This window comes from Osmerus mordax, chromosome 1 (assembly GCF_038355195.1).
Source record: "Osmerus mordax isolate fOsmMor3 chromosome 1, fOsmMor3.pri, whole genome shotgun sequence".
Taxonomy (NCBI): Eukaryota; Metazoa; Chordata; class Actinopteri; order Osmeriformes; family Osmeridae; genus Osmerus; species Osmerus mordax.
In genome coordinates, this window is record NC_090050.1 from 1,152,511 (window position 1) to 1,179,725 (window position 27,215).

Below are 27,215 nucleotides of genomic sequence, written 5' to 3' on the forward strand. Positions count from 1 at the left end.
ATTAAAATGCCACACATATTAATAACTGGGATCATAGTTAGTGCCGTGCCTGATATGCAGCTGGTGATTACAGTTCTAGAATGTGTTGTAATGTATTATACATTCTTTAATCCCTCTTTTGATCTCTGAAAACACCAGAGATCAATCAACATAGCCCGGACCAACCACCGCCTCCTCGTCCTGGTCAGCCAGCCCCAGCAACGGCATTTGGAACCCCTTCGTCGGGTTATCCTCAGCCGAGACAATGATCCTGTTACACAGGGACCTGATACATGGGATACAGCAACAGTCATGTTGATATTGATATAGCACACTCTTAAGTAAAATAGCGGAAACCTTCTTAGTCCAGTACAATTCTAGTGTGGTCAAGCAGTATCACTCTTGGCCTAGTCGTAACCCTCTTTTCCGGACTCTCACATTCGTAGCAATAGCAAAAGGTTCACTGGCCCTTCTCCACCAACTCCTGCAACGTACAACTGGATTCTGGAGCAGCACAACACATGCTCCAGTACCACGTACTTCCTTTCCCCAGCACCCTTAGGGCGTGCAAGGTTCTCTCGATGACCTTGAATGGTCCTGTCCATAAATGTACAACAGGCTTTCCCGAACATCTGATGATGTATTGGGGCAGGTGGGACAGGGTCTTCAAGGGGAATGGGGCCTTAGAACAGGGGTTAGGTAGTCAGACCCGCCGGTCTGACTCGTCCTGAAGCAGAAAAGAGTTACAGTTCCAGCATCACCTTATCTCCCATGATCCATGATCAAGCAGTAACTGAGTCAAATGAGATGCGAACAGTCGAACACCAATGATTAAACACAGATATTGAAATCAAGAACCCATTTAAGGATTTAAAGTGGATATTTTTAAAGTTCAAATAAATCCCTCCTTTCACACCCTTTTAGGGTGTGACAACAAACACAAATTTAAAAATATCCCATTACTGATTACACAATGTTGGCATACAAATCAACAATAATGATGAGACTATGCAGCGTTATGGCCAAGTGGTGAGGACACACTGGACACAGTGGGAAAACTCTAATGATGTTATAGGGGAAAACCCACCGTCACTCCACAGAGTGGACATTCGACATCCATGTATCCACGGCAGACCTGGACATGCTCACAGGCCCCCTTCACCACATACATACAACTTCAGCCAAGCTTTTAGAATTGTAATAAAATAAAATAAATTCGAAACAAATAGAAAAACCAGAAATAAGACAGGATATTTTAAAGTTTTCATAAGATCCCTCCTTTCATTGATAACTTTAATCAATACCCAATCTCCTCGTTTGACTCCTCCACTCTTTGGTTTACTGCTTCACCTGGAACAGAATTTAGCAGAAGACATCTCTTTTCTAGTTAGCATTTTTTATAAAATTGGTTAACCATTTGATTCGCCTCTTCATCATGCTATGTGAAAGGCTTAAGTTGTGGTATTACATATGATCTCCAATAAATCAATTCAAATGGTGTTATGCATCTGGTATAGGACTGGGAAAGACTTCAATTCACATAGTAAACATACTGTATCTATAATTACCAGGCAGTATTGACCCTTCAGTTTTCTTATTGTTGAGCAAACACATGTAACAGCATCTAATAAGACCATACATCATCATTTGATAGTCAACTCCTATTAGTCATGCCTAGAAATGACAATCTGTTTCTTTGTTCCCTTCTTTAGAAAATCAACTGTTAGTCTAATTTCTTTCACTCCAAAAAACCTTTTCTGTCTTTTAAAACAGTTAAGTTTAAGACCAATATTGTTTTAGATTCTCTATTTTACCAAATCACAGATCTTTTTATCAAAGATATGATCAAAGGAATTTTCATTATGCCAAACCAGAATCCGTATGCTTCTTAAATGAAATATAAACCAAATCATGTTCTTAATGTAGCTATTAACCAAACATTTTTCCCAACTATATTTTCTATAAAGGTCAGATAGGTAGAACTTCATAACTCGTTTTGCTGCAGTTCAAAACGAGCCAATTAGCTCAAACCATCATAACCACAATTTATCAGACTTGATGAGTCTTCCCAAATTATTTCAGAACTTAATGTTATAATAACCCTCTTCATAATACAACATTATCACAGCCTAACTGTTTATCCCAAACAGTATGCCAGGCTCTGATAAAACTCTCAAATAAAACTTAAAACCAAATTATAATTAAACTCCAAATAAAAATACATTTATTTATTTTCTCTTTCTCATTTTTAACCAAATTACATCTAATACCTTTATCAAAACTCTTAAAAACCCTAGATTTTACTATTTTGACTTAAAATGTTATCCCATATACCTTCAAAGTATATTCATAGTTTCCTCTTCAAAACATCAGTGTTTAAACCAATCATCTCTTCACATCCACAAAACGTTCTTGTTTAATTTCATAACCTTCCATGATCCTCTCTAAACCAATCCTTTATGTAACTTTCCAATTGCTTCCTCATAATTTTTCACATACATTTCCTCAAACCATTCTTTGACCAACACAGCTGTTTAGCGTTTACCGTCTATTCACTTAATTTTGCTCTAGTATAACTCTTCCAATTGTATTAGAACCTATTTATAAACCAGGGGTATACCCTCTGGGATAACCTTTGTAAGATCTCGACGTAACTGACTCTTTTAGCCCCCACCTTCCTCCAACTCTCCTCGGGATTTCTTTAACTTCTTGGTCAAAGGAAAAAACACACTACACTCCTCTCTATTTTTATTAAACTCAATCTGACTCCACACAAATAGACAATGTTCAGGGATTCTAACCCTTGGAGAGGACTCTAACCTCCCTCTGGACAAAGACAACGAGTTCAGGGACTCTAACCCTTGGAGAGGACTCTAACCTCCCCTTGGACAAAGACAACGAGTTTAGGGACTCTAACCCCTGGAGAGGACTCTAACCTCCCCTTGGACAAGACAACGAGTTTAGGGACTCTAACCCCTGGAGAGGACTCTAACCTCCCCTTGGACAAGACAACGAGTTTAGGGACTCTAACCCCTGGAGAGGACTCTAACCTCCCCTTGGACAAGACAACGAGTTTAGGGACTCTAACCCCTGGAGAGGACTCTAACCTCCCCTTGGACAAGACAACGAGTTTAGGGACTCTAACCCCTGGAGAGGACTCTAACCTCCCCTTGGACAAGACAACGAATTTAGGGACTCTAACCCCTGGAGAGGACTCTAACCTCCCCTTGGACAAGACAACGAGTTTAGGGACTCTAACCCCTGGAGAGGACTCTAACCTCCCCTTGGACAAGACAACGAATTTAGGGACTCTAACCCCTGGAGAGGACTCTAACCTCCCCTTGGACAAGACAACGAATTTAGGGACTCTAACCCCTGGAGAGGACTCTAACCTCCCCTTGGACAAGACAACGAATTTAGGGACTCTAACCCCTGGAGAGAACTCTAACCTCCCCTTGGACAAGACAACGAATTTAGGGACTCTAACCCCTGGAGAGGACTCTAACCTCCCCTTGGACAAGGACAAAACACAAAAACGGTTGATTTCCCACCACTGTTCGTTTGACTAGGTACGATGAAACATAGTAATCGTCTAAATTTGGTTCTCAGTTCCGAATAGCAGTACTTTGAATTAACAGGTGTCTGCTTACCTTTTTTTATGTTGAGGCCTCTGACGATTACGTCTGTCTCCTCGCACCGGTGTATGGGTCTCTCCCCCGATTCGTCGGTTGGGCCGGAACCCTCTGGACTCCCTCTTTTCAGCGTCGGGGTCACCATTTGAAGGATTCAAAATCTTTGTGTCTATTCCAATATGTAATGATAGTATTCAATGACACAAATCTGTGTTCTAGAAAGAGTGGTCTGGAGTCGCAGAGGTCCCATAATATCAGCTTTAATGCAGCAGTTGGAAATCAACAAGTACAGAGCTCTGGGGTTGTCTACGTTTCCCTACCCGCAACAGAGTTTGGGCTGGTTCACGAAGTCCAACTGGCTATCTTTCCCTGCCCCAGCATATAATATACAGTGCAATTAAAACAGAAAGATGAAAAGAGGGTTGAGCTTGTTCTCTCGTGCATCAGGGAGTTGTTCTTGCCTCCGCGTCCCACCTGCTCGGGTGCCATCTCCACCCAGATTCAAGGTTGTTTATGAAAATGAAAAGATAGAGACACAAAGAACAGCCTGCTTCCCACACTCAGTGTGAGACCCAATGTTTAAGCCTGAGCACACTTCTAAGTTTCATAACTTTAATAAGCACAATGCATAACTTTAATAAGCACAATACATAACTTAAAGACATGCCTCCTTCATAAATCCTGTTGTTATATTCACTCGTGCACAGTGCCCGTGATGCATTCAGTGATTAAAATGCCACACATATTAATAACTGGGATCATAGTTAGTGCCGTGCCTGATATGCAGCTGGTGATTACAGTTCTAGAATGTGTTGTAATGTATTATACATTCTTTAAAAGAGAATATACATACAATACAAATGTTTTCAAAGTGCAAGAAAGAACTACCTAAGCAGTAAAACAAACAAAAACAAACCAAAAGGGGAATTACTTGAAATACACAAGTCAAAGGCAAAAAGGCTATGGAAAATAAAATTAAAGATTTAGGAGTGGCACACAAGGGAAAGTGAAACAAAACAGTAGTTTCCGAGATGTCACTACACATTTTTCTTGCAATTACACTAGATTTTATCTTTTTCAGTGATGAGCTTCTTCGAACCTACAGATCCCTGGCGCCATCTGCTGTGGTGGAGTGATCATTCGTTGCTTGACTGCATAGACCCAGAGCCATAGACAAATTATGTTTTTTTTTCCATTTCAATGGCTCTGCATAGACAGATTATTAAGTAGACCAAGCATCAAATATTTTTAGAGATGGTGTCCCAATGGTGATCAATTGCAAAGCATGTAGCCATATTAACATGATGAGGTACGTTCGCTAAAAATAATGTGCATGTTTACTCAAAGCAATTGAAATAATTTTCTTTTGATAGCTTGAATAGGGATCAAGGTTTAAAAAAGCAGTCTAATGAAAGTTACTTGTAATCAAATTCAGCATGCAGTAGGGAAGTATATTGGTCATTGTTTAGCATTGTGTGATATTTAATCATTCTTGAAAAATGAACAAATACAATTAAAATAATATATTCCATAGATTGTTGGCAGGAAAAGTATAAACTATAGAAAGATGGGGGTGTACAGTTGTAAACAACTGGTAAGCCTGAATATATTTATATTAGAATAGAGGCTAACACTTAAAAAGGAAGTAAAAGTACATCCCATTGAGAGCCAAGTCACACTGAGAGCCATTATGTTTTTGGTTTGTTTGTTTTTGTTTTTTGACACTTTGAGCTGCCATACCGTAACAACCACAAAAGTTATCAATGTCAAAAGACCTAGCACCCAAGAACATGTAAGCCTCAATCAGTACTAGTTGGGTTAGTAAAGATTAAGACAAAATTGGAAAAAATCAAAAGCAACTTCTGAAAGATTTGACTGGCCGTTCATTTTAAATAAAGGTTGTTAAAATGACCTTCAATATCAATCTCCAAATACGTTAGATCTCTCTCTGTGTCATGAAACCGACATAACCCACATAAACAAAATAGATTAAATACATTTTAAATTGGAAGGGTTTCTCTGGTATAATTTACTGTTACTTATGTTTGTGTGTACTTTTGTGTGTACCCTTATGTGTGTACCCTTATGTGTGTACCCTTATGTGTGTACTCTTATGTGTGTACTCTTATGTATCTACCCTTATGTGTGTACCCTTATGTGTGTACCCTTATGTGTGTACCCTTATGTGTGTACTCTTATGTGTGTACTCTTATGTATCTACCCTTATGTGTGTACTCTTATGTGTGTACCGTTATGTGTGTACCCTTATGTGTGTACCCTTATGTGTGTACTCTTATGTGTGTACCCTTATGTGTGTACCCTTATGTGTGTACTCTTATGTGTGTACTCTTATGTATCTACCCTTATGTGTGTAGCCTTATGTGTGTACCCTTATGTCTGTACTCTTATGTGTGTACTCTTGCCCTTTACCCTTAACTATCAGTGCTGCAAACTGGGGTTAATGTTTAGATTAAAATAGGATAGATTTGATTGTTTATAAAACACCTATATTGTTGTATTATATTTATTATACTAAAGCATACAAAAATCTGTCTGCTTGTTCAAGTATCTTTGCGTTTGTGTGATATGAGTTAAGTGTGTAAGGCAGTTGTCTGCACCCTCACTGTTAAGTTACACCATTCACTGTAGACTGTTTACTGTCTATGAGGTACACTGACAGATTTACCCTCTTCAAACATTCTCTCTGTCTCACGCACCCACCTCCCCCTCCTCTCTTTGCACTAAATTATCTTTCTTTTTATCTTTCCTTTTAGTCGCTGCTGCAAAAAAGCAACAATTTACTTTCTCAGACCACTCTGAGGCTCTGTCTGGGGCTATATTTCACCATGCACACTCAGCTCTCTTTTCTCCATTTTAAGTCTCTTAATTGAGGAGGATGAATAAGACATGGCAGAAGCCACCACATCACTGGCTATTCCTGAGATTCCTGAAACAACTTTTGGCATCACATTGTAATGAAAAAAATACCGTATTAGTCTCTTTAAAAGAGACTTTGTTTACGCTGGTGTGTTTCCCGGGCTGCAGCTGAAGCATTGTGACTCACCAGAGACCCTTTACACAATGTAAAACAGGGGGGCTACATGCCTGACAGGTAACACACCTGCAGGCTATCTGACTAATATTAATAGATAATGTTGTGGCTAAATTCAGAAGGTTTTAAGGATACGCAAAACACTCTTTTCAATCAAACTGGTTTATTCAGGCTTGAAGCAGGTTACAACAAGTGGAGCAATGAAGCAGATAAGCACAAAGTCAAAATACAGTGGATCATTTATAAATGATAAATAAATGATAAAATGACCCCAGATGTCCTTTCCTGACCCAAGTCTGGCACTATTTAATGATCCATATAAGGATGTGAGATCTCCATCCCCTCCCTTATCAGATGGTGAATTAAGAATGTGTTTACCAGGTCATTTTAAGGAGAAGTGGGTCTAAAGTAATCTCTTAATCTTTTTCTTACCATGTTGTGCTACAACTAGATTTATAGTTATTTAAGGGAATACATTCTTGTGTCAAATTCATGTATTTGGGTTTTACTTGGAAATATCCGGCAGTTTCTGCCACCACAATAATGAAGAGAAGGAGCTTACCTCTCAAGCTTTGGGAAGGAAGCTTGATCTCTCTCTTTGTCCCTCTGCCTGTCCTGTCTGCAGTATATTGGAAGATGGTCTGGAGGAGGAGGGGGAGGAAGCCAAGGAGGCAGACTGGGAGGGGTGCCCCCAAGACTTCCCAGAGCCCCCACCCACTGAGGAGCCTGAGGACCAATCAGTGAGTGATGAGTGAAGACTCTGGGCAGGATCAGCTTCACCCTGAGCTAGACTTCCCGCACGTATTTAAGGTGAGTTTGACAACAGATTCTCTCATGGTGTAAAGGGTTCACAGTCGATGGCCAAATACAATTTCTTATTGCCAGTCAGGGTGTGTGCATGTGTGTGTGCGTGTGCTAGTGTGTGTGTGAGAGAGAGATTCTGAAGATTCTGTGTTCTATGTTGTCATTCGCTCAAGTCTTTTCTTTTATTAGCTGCTACCCTCCGTGGCATGCTGCTCTTGATTTTTCCTTTCCTCGACAGGAAAGGAAAAATCATACTTCTTTTCCACTTCTTAAGTACTTGGAATGATTTTCTAAAAGTGTGCAACTGAGATTTTGGTCTTGCTCTTATATTTAACAGTATTTGCTTACATACAGTGATTAGAAATAGAAAGTAAACCTGCCTATGCAATGGTGATAAAGATGCTGTAATTCTGAAAACATTGAATGTGAATATACAAGATGCTGTAATTCTGAAAACATTGAATGTGAATATACAAGATGCTGTAATTCTGAAAACATTGAATGTGAATATACAAGATGCTGTAATTCTGAAAACATTGAATGTGAATATACAAGTTAAAAGATACTTAAAAATGTGCATAAAAAGCATAAGTTAAAAGTTGAAATGATGTAATTCATGGCACTGCTTCGTTAAAAAGAGGATAATTCATTTCTTAATTTCTTCTTTGACCTTTAGCTTTGACTTTTAGGTAAAATGGGCTAAAAAGATCAATAGGATAAAGCAAGACAATTTGTGTTTAAAATACTGTCTAATTTACCTTTATAAGATTTTGGGGAAGATGCATTTTAAATTACATTTTGCAATATTTCTTTATTTCCCAAGGTTTCCATTTGTTTCCCGTTTCAAGTACATTTACATTACATTTACATTACATTTACATTACATTTATGCATTTAGCAGACGCTTTTATCCAAAGCGACTTCCAAGAGAGAGCTTTACAAAAGAGCATAGGTCACTGATCATAACAACGAGATAGCCCCAAACATTGCGAGCAGCCAAAACATGAAGCATACATTGTGAAAAACCAAATAAGTGCCAAAGGGAAGAACCATAAGAGCATGCAGTTAAACAAGTTACAATTAAACAACATGAAACTCAAAAAGTGCAAGAGTGTACCTGTAGAAAAACAATCAACAGTAACAAATATTTAACAGCGAGTACAATAATTTAAAACCGTTACAACTAACCAACAAGAGCAACAAGTCTCTCAATACGAGTCATTGTGATCCTGGAGGAAACTAACATCAAGTCCAGCCAAGCATTCGTAAGTGCCGTTGTACTCCCGGAACAAGTGCGTCTTGAGCCTTTTCTTGGTGGGGAGACAGTCAGTGTCTCTGATGGAGGTGGGGAGTTGATTCCACCATTGGGGGGGCAGACAGGAGAAGAGCTTGTGTTGGGACCGGGCGCTCTTGAGCGCGGTGGGACCACCAGACGGTTGTCAGAAGAAGACCGTAGGTGGCGGGGGGGGGGGGGGGGGGGGGGGGGGTGTAAGGCTGGAGGAGAGACTTGATGTAGTCGGGTGCAGTCCCGTTCACCCCTCGGAAGGTCAGTACCAGAGTCTTGAATCTGATACGGGCCGTGATGGGAAGCCAGTGGAGGGAGATGAGGAGCGGGGTAATATGGGAGCGTCTGGGTAGATTGAAGACCTGGCGGGCCACTGCGTTCTGAATCCTCTGGAGAGGGCGGGTTGCGCGTGCTGGGAGACCGGCGAGTACCAATTGTTATTTGCTTATCTGTTTTGATTGCTAATGCCTCGTTCTGACTGTAGGGGAACGTGTAGCTTACGTTCGTTCATTACAACATTGGACTTGACAGGTACATCGTGTCCGTGTTCTATTTTCTATTCCCCACCCCCCACCCCCCCTTACAGGTAAGAACCATAGACTTATATGGTAAGAACGAAGGTTGTGATATGTGTTGATTAATGTATATATGTTTTAATACTGTAATGAACAATCAGTGAGTAAAGTATTAGGTTGGTTAATGTAATAATTTAAGCATGTACATTTACATTTAGTCATTTTAGCAGACGCTCTTATCCAGAGCGACTTACAGTAAGTACAGGGACATTCCCCCGAGGCAAGTAGGGTGAAGTGCCTTGCCCAAGGACACAACGTCAGTTGGCATGACCGGGAATCGAACTGGCAACCTTCGGACTATACGGAAAAGTTCGACTTAAGCCTGCATGCTAGCTGAGCCACGTGAAGCTGGGTGAAAGCGAGGTACCATTGTAACATTGTCGAAAAAAAACTTGAATATTTGCTCTACATAGACAATGTCGGTGTCAAAATGTTGTATGCACAGAGTAGGGATGGGAAGATTCACCAGTTCACATCGATGCATCGGCATAAAAGCTCACGATGCGATGGCCCGGATCAAAAAAGTGTTGTTCACCGGATACAATGTGGGATGAATCGCGATGCATTGTTTCTAACATTTTTGCATCGGTATAATCCGATGTATTTATATAGAATCGTGGTAGGCGAACACCATTTAGTATTTAGAAATGTGACCAATGATTTGTGACCAATAATTTTATATTTAGATAGATTCCTCCTCTCTAACTGTTTCTTAAGCGCGCTCTCATCTCCACTGCTGTCAGTAGGGATGGGCGGATCGATCCTAAAGTATCGATATTTTCGATACTGGCATTGTATCAAAAGGATCGATTTTCAATTTGAAATATCGATCCTACCTGGGATTTATTTGAAACAAGTGATTTTAGAATATTTTTCTAATAGTTGTAGGCCGTATAGTATATAAATGTACTTAAATAAGAAAGTCAATGGGAGCTATTTTTTCTTCAGCTGTGTCTTTGCTTATCATGAGTTCATCAGCGGCAGCGCGCCACGCTCTCACTCTCACTCAGTGAAAGCACACTCAGCGCAGATTCGAGTGCATTGCTGCGGTCATGACTGAAAGAAAAAGAAGCATAATCCTGGAGTTACATTTTACATTTCAGTCATTTAGCAGACACTCTTATCCAGAGCGACTTACAGTAAGTACAGGGACATTCCCCCCGAAGCAAGTAGGGTGAAGTGCCTTGCCCAAGGAATAGAGCGTCTGCTAAATGACTAAATGACTAAATGACTAAATGAATAACTGGAGTTATTTCACTCCAGTTAACAGCGATGAAACTTTGTGACATTTGTCAAACAACAATACGCCATTGTGGCAATACCACAAACATGACAAGCATCTAAAAGTTAAACACCCTAAAGAGCACAACGAAGTAGCTACAGCTGACACAAGCAGAGGAGGCAACACACGTAATGCCTATTGCGGTTTATTTAATATTAATAACGATGACTTTCAGAATGCATTATAAAATTACTCAAAAACAAATATTTCATAGAATTATCGGTATCGGTAGGGCTGGGCGGTATGACGATATATACCGTGCGACGGTAGAAATGTGTCTACCGGGAGAGATTTGGCTATACCGTTTCAACCGCGGTATACTTTTATACTATATTTTTGTATTACACGTGTCAATTAAATATCTGGTTGTTGTATTGTATATAAGCCATCATATAAATCGCATTCTTATATATAATAGATAATAGATATTTAGAATTGTAGTTTAACTTTTATTTGATTTGCTATTTTCGTTTGACCTTGAAGCACATTTGCGTTGGTCTGACGGAACGGAGTGTATTTTGTCTAAGCGGACCACATTCATGCCGATGCTAATTAATAATATATTTGATGACCCATTCTGCAGGTAACCAATTTGATTTGTTGTTCAAGTTTTATGTCTCCTGATGTAAAATTATTGTTGTAAAATTACACTGGTGGCGTTGCTAGCATTCTTGATCATGACTAGTGAAGGCGAACTAGGCTACTTACTAACTGAGAGTGAGGTCATGCCGGGAAATATCAAACTGAGGCTTTAACATATCGACCGAGTTTTAACGAGGTTGATATGCCGAAACCGAAGTTAGATATGGATAGTAAAACTCTGATCGCTTTCGCTCATTTTGAAATTTTCGTCGGAGGCCATTACGGATCCGTATTGAGCTGTGAGTAGGTCACCACGCGGATGGCATGACTGCGCATCAGCCAATCGGAACGCTCGTACACGTAACTTTTTTGAGTCTTTTGTTATTAACTCAAGTGTTGTCTCATGTGAGGCAGTTGTTTTGTTTGTAATAAATAATCGAGTGTGATGATGAAGTATGGTATGGTTATTTTGTACCATTTCTTAATTGAATTTACAGAACAATTACTATACCATTATATATACCGTAACCATGATATAAAATGACTCATACCGTGATAGAAGATTTTGGCCATATCGCCCACCCCTAGGTATCAGTATTGATATCGACGATACTGGTCTTTAAAGTACTTGGTATCGGATCGAAAAGGAAATGATTGGTATCGCCCATCCCTAGCTGTCAGTGGCCGATTCTCATCAAGTCTCTCGGCCAAGTTTCGCGCGAGTTGTAAGGCGTGTTCGGGAGAGTGTTATCATGGCGAATTACACGTCCCTACGAATTGCATTAAATCCAAGGTTTGGCAACACTTCGGATTTTACAAGAAAGGGGCAATTTGACAAGACCCATGCAATTGGCAAGATATGTCGTGCTGCTATAAAGTACACAGGGAGCACGGCTAATTTAGCTAGTCACCTGAAGAGGCTACATGGTATTTGTGTGGAGACGTATGCCTCCCCCTCGGATTCAGCTATGGCTACAGTCAGTGGCTAGCTCCACCGGTACCCCTAGCAAGAATAGGAAGCTATTCTCCGAGAAACAAATCCCTGTTATGTACGACAAAGTAAGACGAGAGATAGCTGAGTCATTGAGAAAAACCTTAAAGTAGGACGTATGAGTTCAATTTAGTGTGTGAGGTGTTATGACAGTGTTTACAGAAGCTTGTGACTGCCAGTAAAAGTTTACCCTTTTTTACATTCAGAGAACACATACAACAGGAAAGAAGGACTGGTTTAAGGCAAGGTCCAGGCCTGATGTTATTTTATCTTTTGTCATAGACTTTGTTTAATATGTGAAGTAAACCTTTCACTTGTTTAGTTAATTGTTGATTTGCTGTCTCACAAAGAAATAAATCATGATGTACCATATTAAATTGCATATCATCATATTCTTTTGCATCGCATCTCATTGAATCGCATTGTGTCGAATCGCACTGCATCGCAATAGGGGTGAATCGTATCGCATTAGTAGTTGCTTTTATGTATCTTTAATGTATCGGATCGTTGGCAGTGCATCGAGATGTGTATCGCATCGTCCTCAGTGATGGAGATGCACATCCCTACTGTATATCTATTTTAGTTTATTACTCAAGGAATAACAGTTTTTCCCATTATGGAATTCTTTCTATTTACCTTTTTTGGTTTAAGCTTTACACTTCATAATATATATTCACATCTTCAGACAAATTGTAATTATTATTAGGAACAGGTGCCAAGAGTATAAGCTGTGTACATATATTTTTTTACATTTAGTGTGACTGTAGTGCAGATATTTGAGATAAAAAAAATTGATGGAACTGTAGTATTTCAGTGACAAATTTATTTCCATAAAACACAAGTAATATATATTGATCAGTGATTATGACAACATTTTAATAATCTCATATGTTCAAAATAGAAACTGTATATCACTTTACTTTTTCAATATATTACAATTTAGTGTTTAAAAGAGGAAATTCAAGAAATAGTGTGTGTATGCAAGTAAAAAAAGTTTTGTCATTCATCCACTTTTTAAATACTAACCACAACAGCAAAATGTGTAAAACAAATATATTGAATGTGTTTCACATCAACAGTAATAATGTACCGGTCACATTCAGTAACTCATACAGTATCCAAACCTATAACACATTCTCTATGGCATCGTTTCATTATTAGAACATTGTAAGTCCCTGTAATATCACCATCCCACTACACTATTATTATACCACTGAGTTTCAGAGGTAAATTAGTGCAGTTTGTTTTATGCTTCGGCTTCCCCGGTTTCTTATTGTTATCAATGAATGAGGATAATTTACAATGTTACAATGTTACAATATGTTATATGATAACCAGTGCAATGCATTCAAGATGTGCAGAAGCTTTCACTGCATATTGATACAAAATAGTTTTCCACCAAAGAACTACATACCCCAAAACTCCCTGCCAGGACAACCCCAAAATAGGCAAAAGCCGGGACATGGGTCAGAGGAAAGGTGGTGTTGGAATCTGGTTTCTAGGGTTAGGGTTAACAATGTTCTCTCACCCACACACAAACACCCACACAAACTCACACACAGACATCAGCCCTTTCCACAAGAGATCTGCTCTGCAGATGTTTGACTGATGTCCACATGTCTGAGCTGGCTGGGGGAACTCTGGGCCAACAGCATTCCTGTGTCCGGAGAAAAAGACAGGTGTTGGAGATAGTGACGATAGACAGGAATTTGGAATGACAGACGATTGTTGCAGATTGTTGATGAGAACGAAGCCATGAAAGAAGATTGAACCAATAAAGAGCACAAATAAGCCTTGAGACAAAAAGGTAACCACGTTTAAAGATACATCAAGATCAACTTGATGAAATTAGTAAAAAAATGTATTTCTTAGTTTTAGCGATGCACGATATATCGGCGGCCATATCGGTATTGGCCAATAAATGTATATTTTTAGTGTTTTGTTATCGGCTCGATGATTTGGTCAACAAATAATATAATCCAAAAAATATATTGTGTATTATTTCCGCCTGTTGAATCACTTATTTTTTATGTCAGGCAATATATTTTATTTATATAAAAGAAAGTCGGCCATAGGAATGTATAATTAATTGTAAAATTAAAAGAAATCTGATCAATTGGTAAAAAAATATCTGTATGTTTTTATTCAGTTAAGGTTAACCTTTAGATTAGTGAGTTCCAAATATTTCGGAAGGTCCCCACAGCGTAAGTATTTTTGTTTGAAATGGTAGCTAGCTAGCTTAGATAGGTGCCGGGCTAATTTACCTAGCATAATACTCATAGCTATGCTACTACCATGCTAGTGTTACTTGATAGCCTTATAATTAGTACATTTTGCAACCATACTAAAGCGTTTTTGTCTATCGCAAAATATTCTATTGGAATGTTCAAATCACATATTTGTGATGTTACGCTGTGGGACCCACATTCGAACGATCACATATTTGTGACCCTGCTCATTAACGAGTTAAAAGCAGTTGTCCACTGTATTTGGTTGCCTTTTGTTTTTGTAATCAGACTCAGGCTTTGTATTTATCGGCATTTAATCAGTTATCAGCTTCCAAATATATAGAGTTATCGGTTATCAGTAACGACCACAATTTCCATATTGGTGCATCCCTACTTATTTTGTTTAACAATTGGATTGGAATATGAAATGACCTTTGTCTGTATATTCAAGTTCAAAACCTTAGGATTCAAGCTAAGCTTGTCCTCTCCTCTTAATCCTTGTGTGACTGATTGATGAATCAAAGTAATCCTATCCCTACATGTGGCTGAATCCAAACAAGCCTTCTACTCCCTCTGACAATCTTCTACCCTCCACCCATTTCCTGCCTCCCTGTCTCCCTCCCTAAACCACCTCCATCTCCTGCCACCCTGTTGCCCTCCCTGGCTTTTGCTCAACTTCAGGATCGGCCCCCCCATCCAATTCATTCTAAAGCTGAGCCTGCTCAACTCTCTCTCGCCACCTCTCTCGTGTGTGTGTATAGTACATGATCATACTTCTTCATGTGTGTTTGTGCGTGTATGTATTCCCACTCACTGTGGTCACTGCAGGATGTCAGCCAGTTTCTCCTGGTAGTACTCGTAGTTCTCCTGGCAGTCCTCCCAGGGCGTGAAGCTCTGTTCATCACTCTCCACGAACGTGTCCCAGGTGTAGGAGAAGTCCAGGGGCTTCATCATCCTCAGTTTGCAGCCTGCCTGCGCCAGGGCCCTCAGCCCTGCCTGGATGTCCGGCTCCTCCCACTCAAACAGCCGGGCGGAGAAGATGGTCAGCTTCAGGCTCTTCCTGGCCTGGAGTACCTCCACCAGCTTGGCTGCACAGGTGGCACAAGGACTGGAGGACACATACCTTGGGGGAGATGGGAAATATGTACACACCACATGGAGATAGGTACAGCTCAGTGGTGGATTATTTGACTGCAGATCAAGAGGTTGCAGGTTCAAATCCACCCCTCCCGTGCATTGCTTTGGATTAAAGCATATGCTAAAGGAATACATTACGTGTGGGGTGTTCTGTTGAATAATTTTATGAGGGTATCACAATGTCCTAACCCTGTGAAGCAAATAATATCCAGAAAATTCAGATTTTTTAAATAAAAGTGTTTATTGGACCTTTAGTCAAAAATGAGACATGACATCACAAACTATGGACTGCTTTGTTTCCATCTTATGCTCGTACACTGGGCATCTGTAATAACCCCATGTGCATGTACATACCCAGAACCTGCTCCATTTCTTTGGCAGTTGTGTTAACTGACTTTCCCTATTTCTGTACACTGTGTATACGTTTGTTTGTTTGTTCTGCATTTTCCTGCAGCATTTCATCATTAACAAACATGTATGGTGTCCAGGCACACCTGTCTTCTATGGCTTCCTCAACACATTCATTAAATTCAACAGCGGGAGGTTCATATTGTACTTTTTTACACTTGTATTTTTTCGTTTTCACTTTACCCCTTGCCGACTGTTTTGTTGTTGTTGCTGTTGGGCCTTCTACCTCTGCTCATTTGGTCTACACTTTCCTCTTGCAGTGCTGGGCCCTCTACTTCTGCACTAGTCTGGTCAACACTTTCCTCTTGCAAGTCTTCCTCCTCACCTCTATCTGAGCTTCCCTCAGTAAGCACTGCATTAGGAGACCATTCCTTCTCCTCATCATCACCATCTTCCCCGTAACTCAGGGGCATCGTTACGCCTGGACGCGCCGCGCCACGATCGGCTACGACTGAGCAAAAGCTGTTCACACCAGACGCGCATTTCTCCGCGCCGGTCGCCAAGCCTTTCAGCTACTCTGAGCTTTCCTTTACGCTGACATGGTACATAAACATGGCATTGGGGTCCGTGTACTTTGCGGCCAATGGATTTTCGTTTTGAAATAAGAAAACCAAAATCGGGAAACGACTACCATGCACGTGCCCCAGTATAAATCTGCTGTGCCCCGTTAAAAAGTTTTAACAATTTATTTTATTAGTCAGTGCATTCATTTAGATTGATAATCCCGAAAAAAAGCAGTAATCCAATCAACGCTTGTCAAATCAAAGCAGTTTAACCGAAAACACAAACCAATGCCCGCAAAATTCCATGTCAGCGCGCTTTTCTGAGCTTGCCAAATAGCCACTGCAGCACGCACACAGAAGTCCAGGTGTCGGACTCGGCACACAAGTCAGAATTGAGGTAGGCTAAGAAAACATTACAAAATGCTAACGCAAGAGCATAGGTAGAATGTGTGATGATTTAGCATAGTTTATTGGCAATGGGGCTAACGTTGTTTCATGTTCCTGACTGTGTTTCATTCAAATAAATAACCTGTGTTGTCATGTAAATCTACAATTCAAGATGCATTTTTGTCCAGATCTATTTTTCAGCAAGATAGCTAGAGCTAACTGAAGCTGAGTTGAATCACGATAGTTTGGTAAGCTGTAGTGCTAACGTTACCCACCTAAGGCGATGCTGTTTGCTTCGACAACAGAAGTGGAAACAACTAACGTAATCATTTGAAATGATATCTAGTCAATCTGTTGAAAACAGTGTTGTGTAGACACAATAGATTTATTTGTAAGTTTTTATTTCAAGTCTTCACCTTCTTGTTTCAGTGAGTGCTGTTGGCCGTGTTGCGTCTTTGCTCCACAGTTTCACACGTTGTAAACCAACCAATCAGTGCGCAGCTCATCGATATATTCATGAGCATACCATAAAAGGAGAAAACCTTGCGTTTTTTCCCGGGAAAATTTCACTGGATGTATCAGGGGGCATAGAACAGCACCCGGGCCATTTTCAGCCCAACCAATGTTACATACCCTATTCGGAGACCTTAAGGAATAGTGTGAAATACCCAAAAAACCCAGTCAATCACCCCTTTAAATGCCTGCTACTGCCTGCAGTGCAGGGAAAATCCACCAGATGGTACAAGACATGTAGCCTATAGGATTGTATGCAACAGGTTTTTCAGGGAAGTATTGATCATGTTAATGACGTAGAGATCTCTGAAACTCATGTAGCAAATATGATACAGGACTTGCCAGATGATTTGTGACACATTGGCCTACCCATCTGGGGAGTCATCCCTGGTAACTGTTTGGAAAAGGTTAGAGATTTGAGAGCAGGGTCGGTTGCCTACCAGGTCACAGTGTATTTGAGAGCGGGGTCGTAGCTGGGCAGGGTCTGGAGGAAGAAGGCCTGCTCGGAGTGGGCCCCTGCATGCTCGTCCTCCAGGAAGCCCCTCAGAAGGCCCTCGGCAGCACTGCCCTGGTCCACCAGGTAGCACAGGAACGTCTTGTTCCTGCCCGATGAGTACTCCACGTTCTTGAACTGGAACTTGAAGAAGAACGGATCGATGCGATCCCTAGGGAAGAGATGGGAGGGCCATAAGAAGGGAGAGACTGGAACTACACCCTGATCTCTTCTCATCCTCATCTGGAACTACACCCTGATCTCCTCTCATCCTCATCTGGAACTACACCCTGATCTCTTCTCATCCTCATCTGGAACTACACCCTGATCTCTTCTCATCCTCATCTGGAACTATACCCTGATCTCCTCTCATCCTCATCTGGAACTACACCCTGATCTCTTCTCATCCTCATCTGGAACTACATCCTGATCTCTTCTCATCCTCATCTGGAACTACACCCTGATCTCCTCTCATCCTCATCTGGAACTACATCCTGATCTCTTCTCATCCTCATCTGGAACTACATCCTGATCTCTTCTCATCCTCATCTGGAACTACACATTGCTTTGGTTCTTCCATGTAGGAAGTGTTGTTAGTATCAGAAAGCATTTCCAAATCTTTTAAAATAGTCATAAGTCATTCTATTTCAAACTGAAAAAATGTGGATACATCACTGTAGTTTCTTATTACCCTGCATTTAAATAGATATAATCATTGAAGGGGATTTTAGATTCTAATCTTGTCTGCAACACCCAGTTATCTAAGAGGTCACATTAAGTTACGTTCTTCTACTAAGGTACTCTCAAAGTAAATGACAAAAAAGCTAAATGTTTAACATCTTTAAAAATGTGGTTTAATAATTGGAAAGATAAGTGTTTCAATGTGCCTTTTTGTCTATTAGCTTTACTATTAGACTCAATGATTAGAGTGAAACATCTGTGCTCTGATTGGTCTGAAACATCTGTGCTCTGATTGGTCTGAAACATCTGTAATCTGATTGGTTTTATACACCCACATGGGCCCGTAACTTGAGTCAACTCAACCTCTAAATCGAGTAGGGATCACACTGAGACGGCACCATCAGTAGAAATGCGCCTCAGTGAGAAAGTTGAGGGGTGTACTGTGTCCAAGGTATCATACCTCTCATGTCTCATCATCATGTTCTACTGCTTTCTCAAAAAACACAGACAATCTTCACTGTAGGAGTTCAAATCTCCAGATGCAACAGTGTATATTTGAGCAGCATGATATTCAGGTTCAACGGAACAGATTTCACCTCACAAATCACACTTCAATACTTCAATCCTTAGATGGAAATGCCAAAAATAGACTCTCTGGAAGAGTGTACATTTACATTTTACATTTAGACATTTAGCAGACGCTCTTATCCAGAGCGACTTACAGTAGGTACAGGGACATTCCCCCGAGGCAAGTAGGGTGAAGTGCCTTGCCCAAGGACACAACGTCAGTTGGCATGACCGGGAATCGAACTGGCAACCTTCGGATTACTAGCCCGACTCCCTCACCGCTCAGCCACCTGACGCCCTAGAGTAGAACGATTTAGTTTCATACTTTAAACATTTGCACAGGTTGGCAAAATAGTCCTTCCCCACCCATGCCAAATACATAAGGTATTGCACCCGTCACTGTTGTCTTGTTAAAACAGAGACAGAATGAAAGAGAGAATGAGCGAGAGAGAGAAAGATTGAAAGATTCAGAGCCTGAGAGCCAGCAGATATACCAGCTGGCCTGACAGGCTAAGTTTAGGGCGTCAGCGCAGCCTAGCGTGGAATGCTAGCTCTGTATTTTTAGCCCTCTGATTTCGTTACCCACTTGTCCACATTCCAAGACAGGCCCAGGCTGTGTGCTCTACATTATGAGCCGCCCGCTCTGCCCACAGTCACATTATGGACACGGGAGGATGCATGCAGGATCAAGGTTTATTCCAATACAGCTATTCCACCTGTTACAGTACTGTAGCTACATTGATCTACTGTACTAACATCCTACGTCTCAAAACATCTCATTTGTGCATCGGTTGAGTTAGGATTGTGTTGGTCAACTAGTCCAATGTTTTGATTGAGGTGGCCATTTTGAAAGTAGAAGATCTAAACCAAGTCACTAGACTACATTAGAGATCATGTCAGTAGGACTTCAGTGACCGGTTGTCTCCTGACAGACCTGAGGAGACTCCATATGTCAACATGTAGCTATTTGGCCCCGATGGTTTAATCAGGGTCATGAGTGTAAACAGATAAATGGTGTTATGATCCCCTCCGAGTCTTAAGTTCCTCATTAGTGAGTCTGGGAAGTGACAGATACGCTTTACAGTGACCCGGTTCCCATATTCAAATAAAGTGACCTTCCCTTCCTTCTTCACAAATCTGACATGTTCCCCATTACAGTACAACACGTGCGAGACGTTATTTAGCTCTTAATTCCTTCTTGACTGATTTCTCACCGTGGACTTGACGTTATTCTCGTCTGGATTTCTGTACACATGCAGCGTTGGCTAATCTAATTTGATCGCATTCGTATCTCTGCCACTTGCCCATCAACACAAACTGAGGATCAAAACAGAGCCAGGGGGTTTTCCATGACAGACCGCTGACCCAGATTGAGATTACTAACCTTCTCGAACGCCCCTAAATTTAACCTGAGACCCTGCAACACTTAGACATTGGGTTGCTCTTCATGAACCAATGACGATGCAAGTTTCAGCACCGGGTCATTGGCAACCAGCCAATGACAGGGCCAGGTGGACCAGGTTTATGATTGGATGCAGATTAGCCAGAGCCTCCACAACACACACTATCATCTAATTCAAGTAGATCAGCTTCAAGCACAATTACTTTTGTTTTCAGATCCACACTGATGGGATGTTTTAGTCCATCATAAAACTTTTGCCTGTTAGGAGCGATTCTATACTGCCATTGTATTTCATTAATTCTCTCTATCTCTCTGACTCTTAACCACAGACTCTGTACAGGACTCTGTCTAGACGTCTATTCATCCAAAGACCTGATACATTATGTAGTTTCTCATACGTAGTCCCTATAGAACAGGAAAACACTGAGACACTAACCAGTCACTGACTGACGCTGATCCAGAATGGAGCCAAGCCACTGTGAGAGGTTATGTCTCCAGTCGATGTCTACCCACGTGTCAGATACTGGGTTCTGGTGCTCACTCACCCTGTGATTATTTCAAACGGAGGCAGTTCCATGGGCTCCACCTGGACCTCCCCGTTCTCTCCGTTAGCTGCTGGTGCTACCGTGCCGTTAGCCGCTTCTCCGTTAGCTGCTGGTGCCGCCGTGCCATTGGCCGCTCCTCCGTTAGCCTCAGGGGCGGCCGGCGCGTTGGCCGGTGTCTTCTCCCCCGCTGCCGGGGCTTTCCCCTCCTTCCTCGGCTCCTTCTTCACCTCCACCACTTCCTTCTTCTCCTTTCTCCTCGCTGCAGGACGACCACTGGCTCCTGTCTTTCTGTCGGCCATGATGACTGGTCCAGAGGAACGCTCAGAGTCTATGAGTGTCTATGAAGTGTGTGGGTCAGACAGACAGAGAGAGACAGAGAGAGAGAGGAAGAGAGAGGGGGGTTGGGGTAGATATTGGAAGAAAAGTTTGGGAAAATAGAGAGTGAGAAAGAGAGAAATAGAAAAGGAACCGGAACAGGAGACAGAAAGAGAGGAAATGGGAGTAAGAGGGGCAGTCAGGAGAGAGAGAGAGCTGAGGGGGGCAGCCAGGAGAGAGAGAGATAGATGAGGGGGGCAGGAGAGATGTGATGTGGACACACTCAGGCAGCTGCAGCTCTACTCAGGTCTATTAAAAGACTTGAGGGGCACAGAGCTGGCTGCTGTGTTGTTGCAGACGCGTGTGAGTGTATGCGTGTGTGTGTGTGTAAGGGTTCAGGTTAGACACTACTTTTGTAAGCTGTATGAGTGTGTGTGTGTTTAGAGAGTGCTTTATGGGTTTTGAGGCCAGGTGGACAGTGGTCTGGTGATGTGGTGAGAGAACATGGAGATAAACTTTGGGAGGGGGGAGGAAGGGAAGGAAAGGGAATGAGGGAGGAAGGAACCTGTACCATTTCCCTTCAACCCCTTCACACACTGGCACTACAAAATGTTGAGTGTGCATTTTACCAGATGAAAGCCCCCAAAACGAGCAAGAGCAGAGCAGAGCCTTCAGGGGGTTCATAGATAGATGATCCTGCAGCAGCTTGTCCACTTGCTCTGTGGGTTTGCAGAAACCAACCTGAGAAGTATCCTGGAGAATTATCTGGAAGCCAACACCCGAACTACGCATTGCTGTCTGATATAGACAAGACCTTGACTCTGACCACCAAAATGCTGTTAAAACCCTGCACTTCTGTTGCTGGATCTTCTGCTGTACTTTCCATATGGTCTATTTGTATGCTGCTTTGAATCAAAGTGTCTGCTAAGTTAATATAATGTTATAATCATAACGTAATGTAAACTAGAGGGTACCATTTTTGTGTGAAGTGTGCTTGCTGCTGTTTGTTTAACGACAGTGCATCCAGAAAGTATTCTCAACGCTTCACTTTTTCCACATATTTACATTTTACATTTTTAGTCATTTAGCAGACGCTCTTATCGCATCGATGCATCGGCATAAAAGCTCACGATGCGATGGCCCGGATCAAAAAAGTGTGCACCGGATACAATGTGGGAGGAATCGCGATGCATCGTTTCTAACATCTTTGCATCGGTATAATACGATGTATTTATATAGAATCGTGGTAGGCGAACACCATTTAGTATTTAGAAATGTGACCAATGATTTGTGACCAATAATTTTATATTTAGATAGATTCCTCCTCTCTAACTGTTTCTTAAGCGCGCTCTCATCTCCACTGCTGTCAGTAGGGATGGGCGGATCGATCCTAAAGTATCGATATTTTCGATACTGGCATTGTATCAAAAGGATCGATTTTCAATTTGAAATATCGATCCTACCTGGGATTTATTTGAAACAAGTGATTTTAGAATATTTTTCTAATAGTTGTGCCGTATAGTATATAAATGTACTTAAATAAGAAAGTCAATGGGAACTATTTTTTCTTCCGCTGTGTCTGTGCTTATCATGAGTTCATCAGCTGCAGCGCGCCATGCTCTCTCACTCTCACTCAGTGAAAGCACACTCAGCGCAGATTCGAGTGCATTGCTGCAGTCATGACTGAAAGAAAAAGAAGCATAATCCTGGAGTTACATTTTAGTCATTTAGCAGACGCTCTTATCCAGAGCGACTTACAGTAAGTACAGGGACATTCCCCCGAGGCAAGTAGGGTGAAGTGCCTTGCCCAAGGACACAACGTCATTTTGCACGGCCGGGAATCGAACTGACAACCTTCAAATTACTAGCCCGATTCCCTAACCGCTCAGCCACCTGACTCCCTACATATACTATATTGTTATGTTACAGACGTATTTCAAAATTGATTAAATTCATTTTCCCCCTCAAAATTCTACACACAATACCCCATAATGATAACGTGAAAAAGGTTGTTTTGAAATGTTTGCAAATCTATACTGTAAATGTTTTCAAACATCACATGTTCATAAGTATTCACGGTCTTTGCCATGAAACTCAACATTGATCTTAGGTGCTTCCTGTTTCCACTGATCATCCTTGAGATGTTTCTACAACTTGAGTCCACCTGTTTCAATTCAGTTGATCGGACATGATTTGGAAAGACACACACCTGTCTATATAAGGTTATATTATAAATATAAAATATAGATCAAAAAGAAAAATCTATATTGCATACTATTTTGTATATTTAGGAGGTTTATTATTATTTTATTTCTATTCTACTTTAGCTTATCATAGATGTAATCTATGTTCTTAGTACTTACATGTTATGTTATGCCAGGTTGCTTGCGTTGTCTTGTCCCAAGAATTTCAGTGCCCAGTCTGACCTTGTGTTGTTCTGTGCACCTGACAATAAAAGACTTGAAACTAAAGATTTCTGCAGCATTTAAGGTCCCAATGAGCACAGTGGCCCCCCATCATCGGTAAACGGAAAAAGTTTGGAACCACCAGGACTCTTCCTAGTGTTGGCTGCCCGGCCAAACTGAGCGATTGGAGAGGGAGAAGGGCCTTCGTCAGGGAGGTGATGATAAGATCATGCTACATCTAGTCAGCGTATCTGATTCCTTGCATCATGTGTGTAAAAGCTGTATTTTGATCGAGACAGGAGCACCTATATTTATATCAATAATGATCGATATGGTGAGTACATGAACCCAAGTCTGCACACTTGGCCATGACACCGTTTTACATGAACTACAACAGTGACCTTAAGGAACTGTTAGCCCCCAAGCATGGTGTACTGTGGAAAGGCATGCGGTGCAGAGCTTTAAAACAACGCTGTAGTGGATACGCACCATTGTGCATCTTAAGCAAAGAGACTCAGTGGAGACACCAGTAGGCCGACCATAAAACAAGGCAACATGGAAGTGAAATGGAAAAAATATAACTCTTTATATATATTTTTATTATTTTCTATAATTTTTTACAGGAGTTAAACTGAAACTGGGATATTTGTGAAGGTTTATTTAATATTAGGTTGGAAGGTTGTGATTTATAAAAAAATTACTTGACGGGAGAATGTGCGGACCTCCAAGCAAACTCTGACCCATCCGTAGGCTTACGCACATTTTGGAGACAGTGAGAATTGGCGACACAGATGACCGTACTGTAGTCAGACTGCAGAAAGTAAATGTGGGAAGAACGGTTACTCGTAATATTTATATATTTTGTTTTCCTCACACACGTTTTTTTCACTCAATTTCATCATTGGATGAAATACAGGATAACATCACATATCCTACCTTTAGATAACAGCAGAACACAGTGTATAACTAAATATATTTATTTAATACTGTGCAAATATCCTCATATGTCAAAAACTGAAAATACAGTCGTTAAGCTCCACTAGACTACACTCTACGTCCTCGTTATCAGTCCAGACTTTAATAGACTACTGTTCATAACGAAACGCTTTTGTTTTCAAATTGTATCTCGACTCGCAGTATCACTGGCGCAGTTGACGCCACTCGCACTGTTTTTTTTATTGGTGATCCACCGGCCACCAAATAATGTGGGGAGGCAGGTGGCTGAGCGGTTAGGGAATCAGTCTAGTAATCAGAAGGATGCTGGTTCGATCCCCGGCTCTGCCAAATGACGTTGTGTCCTTGGGCAAGGCATTTCACCCTACTTGCCTCGGGGGAATGTTGCTGTACTTACTGTAAGTCGCTCTGGATAAGAGCGTCTGCTAAATGACTAAATGTAAATGTAAAGCTTGTTCCCTGTAGAACCATGGCTTGTGACGCTGGCTAATGAGCCACCCTTGGAACCGGCTTTCTCTCCACCGGCTGGTGGACCAGATGAGTCATGGCCTGATCTTGGCGCTAAACCAAAGAGGCCCCGCCCTCGAAGAACTGTCATCAGATGTACAAACAATCCTCAACAATAAACCAAACAACCCCAAGATTATCATCCACACTGGCTCGTTTGATATCCTGCACAAAAAAACTGGCACTGAGATACTTAACCCTTGTGCTGCCTTCGGGTCACATGACCCAAAGGTTCATAACGAACCATCGTTGTGTTTACCCAATACAAAAACAAACAAAAATAATTGTATTTTAACCTTCGCAATGTGGGGGGTCTGAGACAGCCCAACGGTTAAAAGAAAATGCTTCACTTTGTTTTTCTATGCGGTAAATTTTTCGCAATACGACGGTGGGTCACAATGACTGATGGGTCAGAATGACCCGAAGATAATACAAGGGTTAAAAAACATTTCACCCAGCTACTGAGCACACTCAACAGATATCAAGATGTATTCATCAGCGGACCGATTGCATGTTTTCGCAGAGGAAAAGAAGCCTTCAGTTGACTACTATCTTTCAACACATGTTTGGCACACAAACTGAGATTTATCGATAATTTCAATGTGTTCTGGAACTGTGCAGACCGTTTTCAAGCTGACGGACACCACCACCAAACCGTAGAGGGTTTGGGTGGACGTGCTCCTGACCACAAATCAAGTTTCTCTCCCTATCCCTGCAGTGTCGAAGCTGACTGACGCATCCCAAACAACCTCCCATGGAACAGAACAGAACATTCAAAAAGCCTCCTGCAAGGACATGGGCCCTGCACAGATCTTCACCCCCCGGATGAATTCCCTTGTGATGGAACAGCTCAGTGATATAGACTTTCCCAAATAAAAGCTACGCTAGGACAGCCACCATGCAAAACCTGAAACTCGTGTTAGAAGTCTCAAAACTATCCATATTCTTCCTACAAATCTATCTCCCCCTGTTTTATCTGTTAATACCCCACAGATGAAACTGGCCTTTCTAAATGTTAGATCACTAAATAACAAAACATTTCTTGTTAATGATCTGGTTAAAGAAAACAGAAACCTGGCTTAACAATGACACGGCGACAGCAACTTTGATAGAAGCGTGTCCGCCCGATTACAGCTTTCACCAAGTTTCTAGGAAATCAAAAAAAGGTGGAGGAGTCGCAGCTATTTTCTCATCTAAACTGCTGTTCAAAATCACTGAGCTAGGTGAATTTACATCAATTGAATATCTTGCTATAGAGCTCAAAACCGAATCAATACTTTTTGTTATTATATATCGGCCACCCAAGCACTCGCAAATATTCATACAAGAATTCTCTGAACTATTATCACTATGTGTCACCAGATATGACAAAGTAGTTTTAAACGGAGACCTGAATATCCAAGTAAATAAAAAAGCAGACCCAAGAACTATTGAGCTCTTAAATCTCCTTGACAGTTTCGATCTAACTCAACACATAACTGATCCATCACACCAGCACGGAAAAAGACTAGATCTAGTAATAACAACTCGACTAAACATCAATAATTTTTCAATAACTGATCTACCCCTCTCAGACCATCATTGTATACTTTTTAATGTGGAAATCATCCTTAGAAAAACCACAAAAGAATTCTTAGTCCAAAAAAGACATCTAGACGATAGAGCTATGATGACATTTTCTGAGGAATTTGCTCTATATGAGCCGACTAATCATGAATGCTCTCTGAATGAAATGGTAGAGAACCTCAATGATGCACCATTATCTGTGTTAGACTCTGTTGCACCACTGAAAACCATAAAGAAGTCCACAAGCAGAACCTCCCCATGGCTGAGAAATAAAAATGTTAGTGAAACGAAAAGAAAATGCCGTGCAGCAGAGAGAAAATGGAGGAAAACAAAGATCACTATCCACTACAATATCTACAAAGATACACTAACCACCTATAACAAAACCATCTGTCTAGCAAGGAAAAAATATTTTTCCAACA

The 27,215-nt window shown here is 41.2% G+C and overlaps 1 protein-coding gene across 1 annotated transcript; it reads right to left on the reverse strand.

Moving 5' to 3' along the window:
- Nucleotides 1-12,990: 12,990 nt before the first annotated feature.
- Nucleotides 12,991-21,572, reverse strand: apobec2a (apolipoprotein B mRNA editing enzyme, catalytic polypeptide-like 2a). Its single transcript, XM_067235995.1, has 4 exons — nucleotides 21,047-21,572; nucleotides 17,799-18,023; nucleotides 15,225-15,533; nucleotides 12,991-13,839 (listed from the first exon to the last, which is right to left on the reverse strand). The coding sequence occupies exons 1-3, from the start codon at nucleotides 21,343-21,345 to the stop codon at nucleotides 15,230-15,232; spliced, it is 828 nt and encodes a 275-aa protein (XP_067092096.1). The 5' UTR covers nucleotides 21,346-21,572; the 3' UTR covers nucleotides 12,991-13,839; nucleotides 15,225-15,229.
- Between the last annotated feature and the right edge of the window lie 5,643 nt (nucleotides 21,573-27,215).

Bases quoted from the DNA above. Each gene is read 5' to 3' on its own strand.
- apobec2a (XM_067235995.1), bottom strand. From the start codon at position 21,345: ATGGCCGACAGAAAGACAGGAGCCAGTGGTCGTCCTGCAGCGAGGAGA. The intron at 18,024-21,046 runs GTGAGTGAGCAC...TCTCTTCCCTAG, and splicing joins CCGTTTGAAATAATCACAGG to GGATCGCATCGATCCGTTCT. The intron at 15,534-17,798 runs GTAGGCAACCGA...ATCTCCCCCAAG, and splicing joins CTCAAATACACTGTGACCTG to GTATGTGTCCTCCAGTCCTT.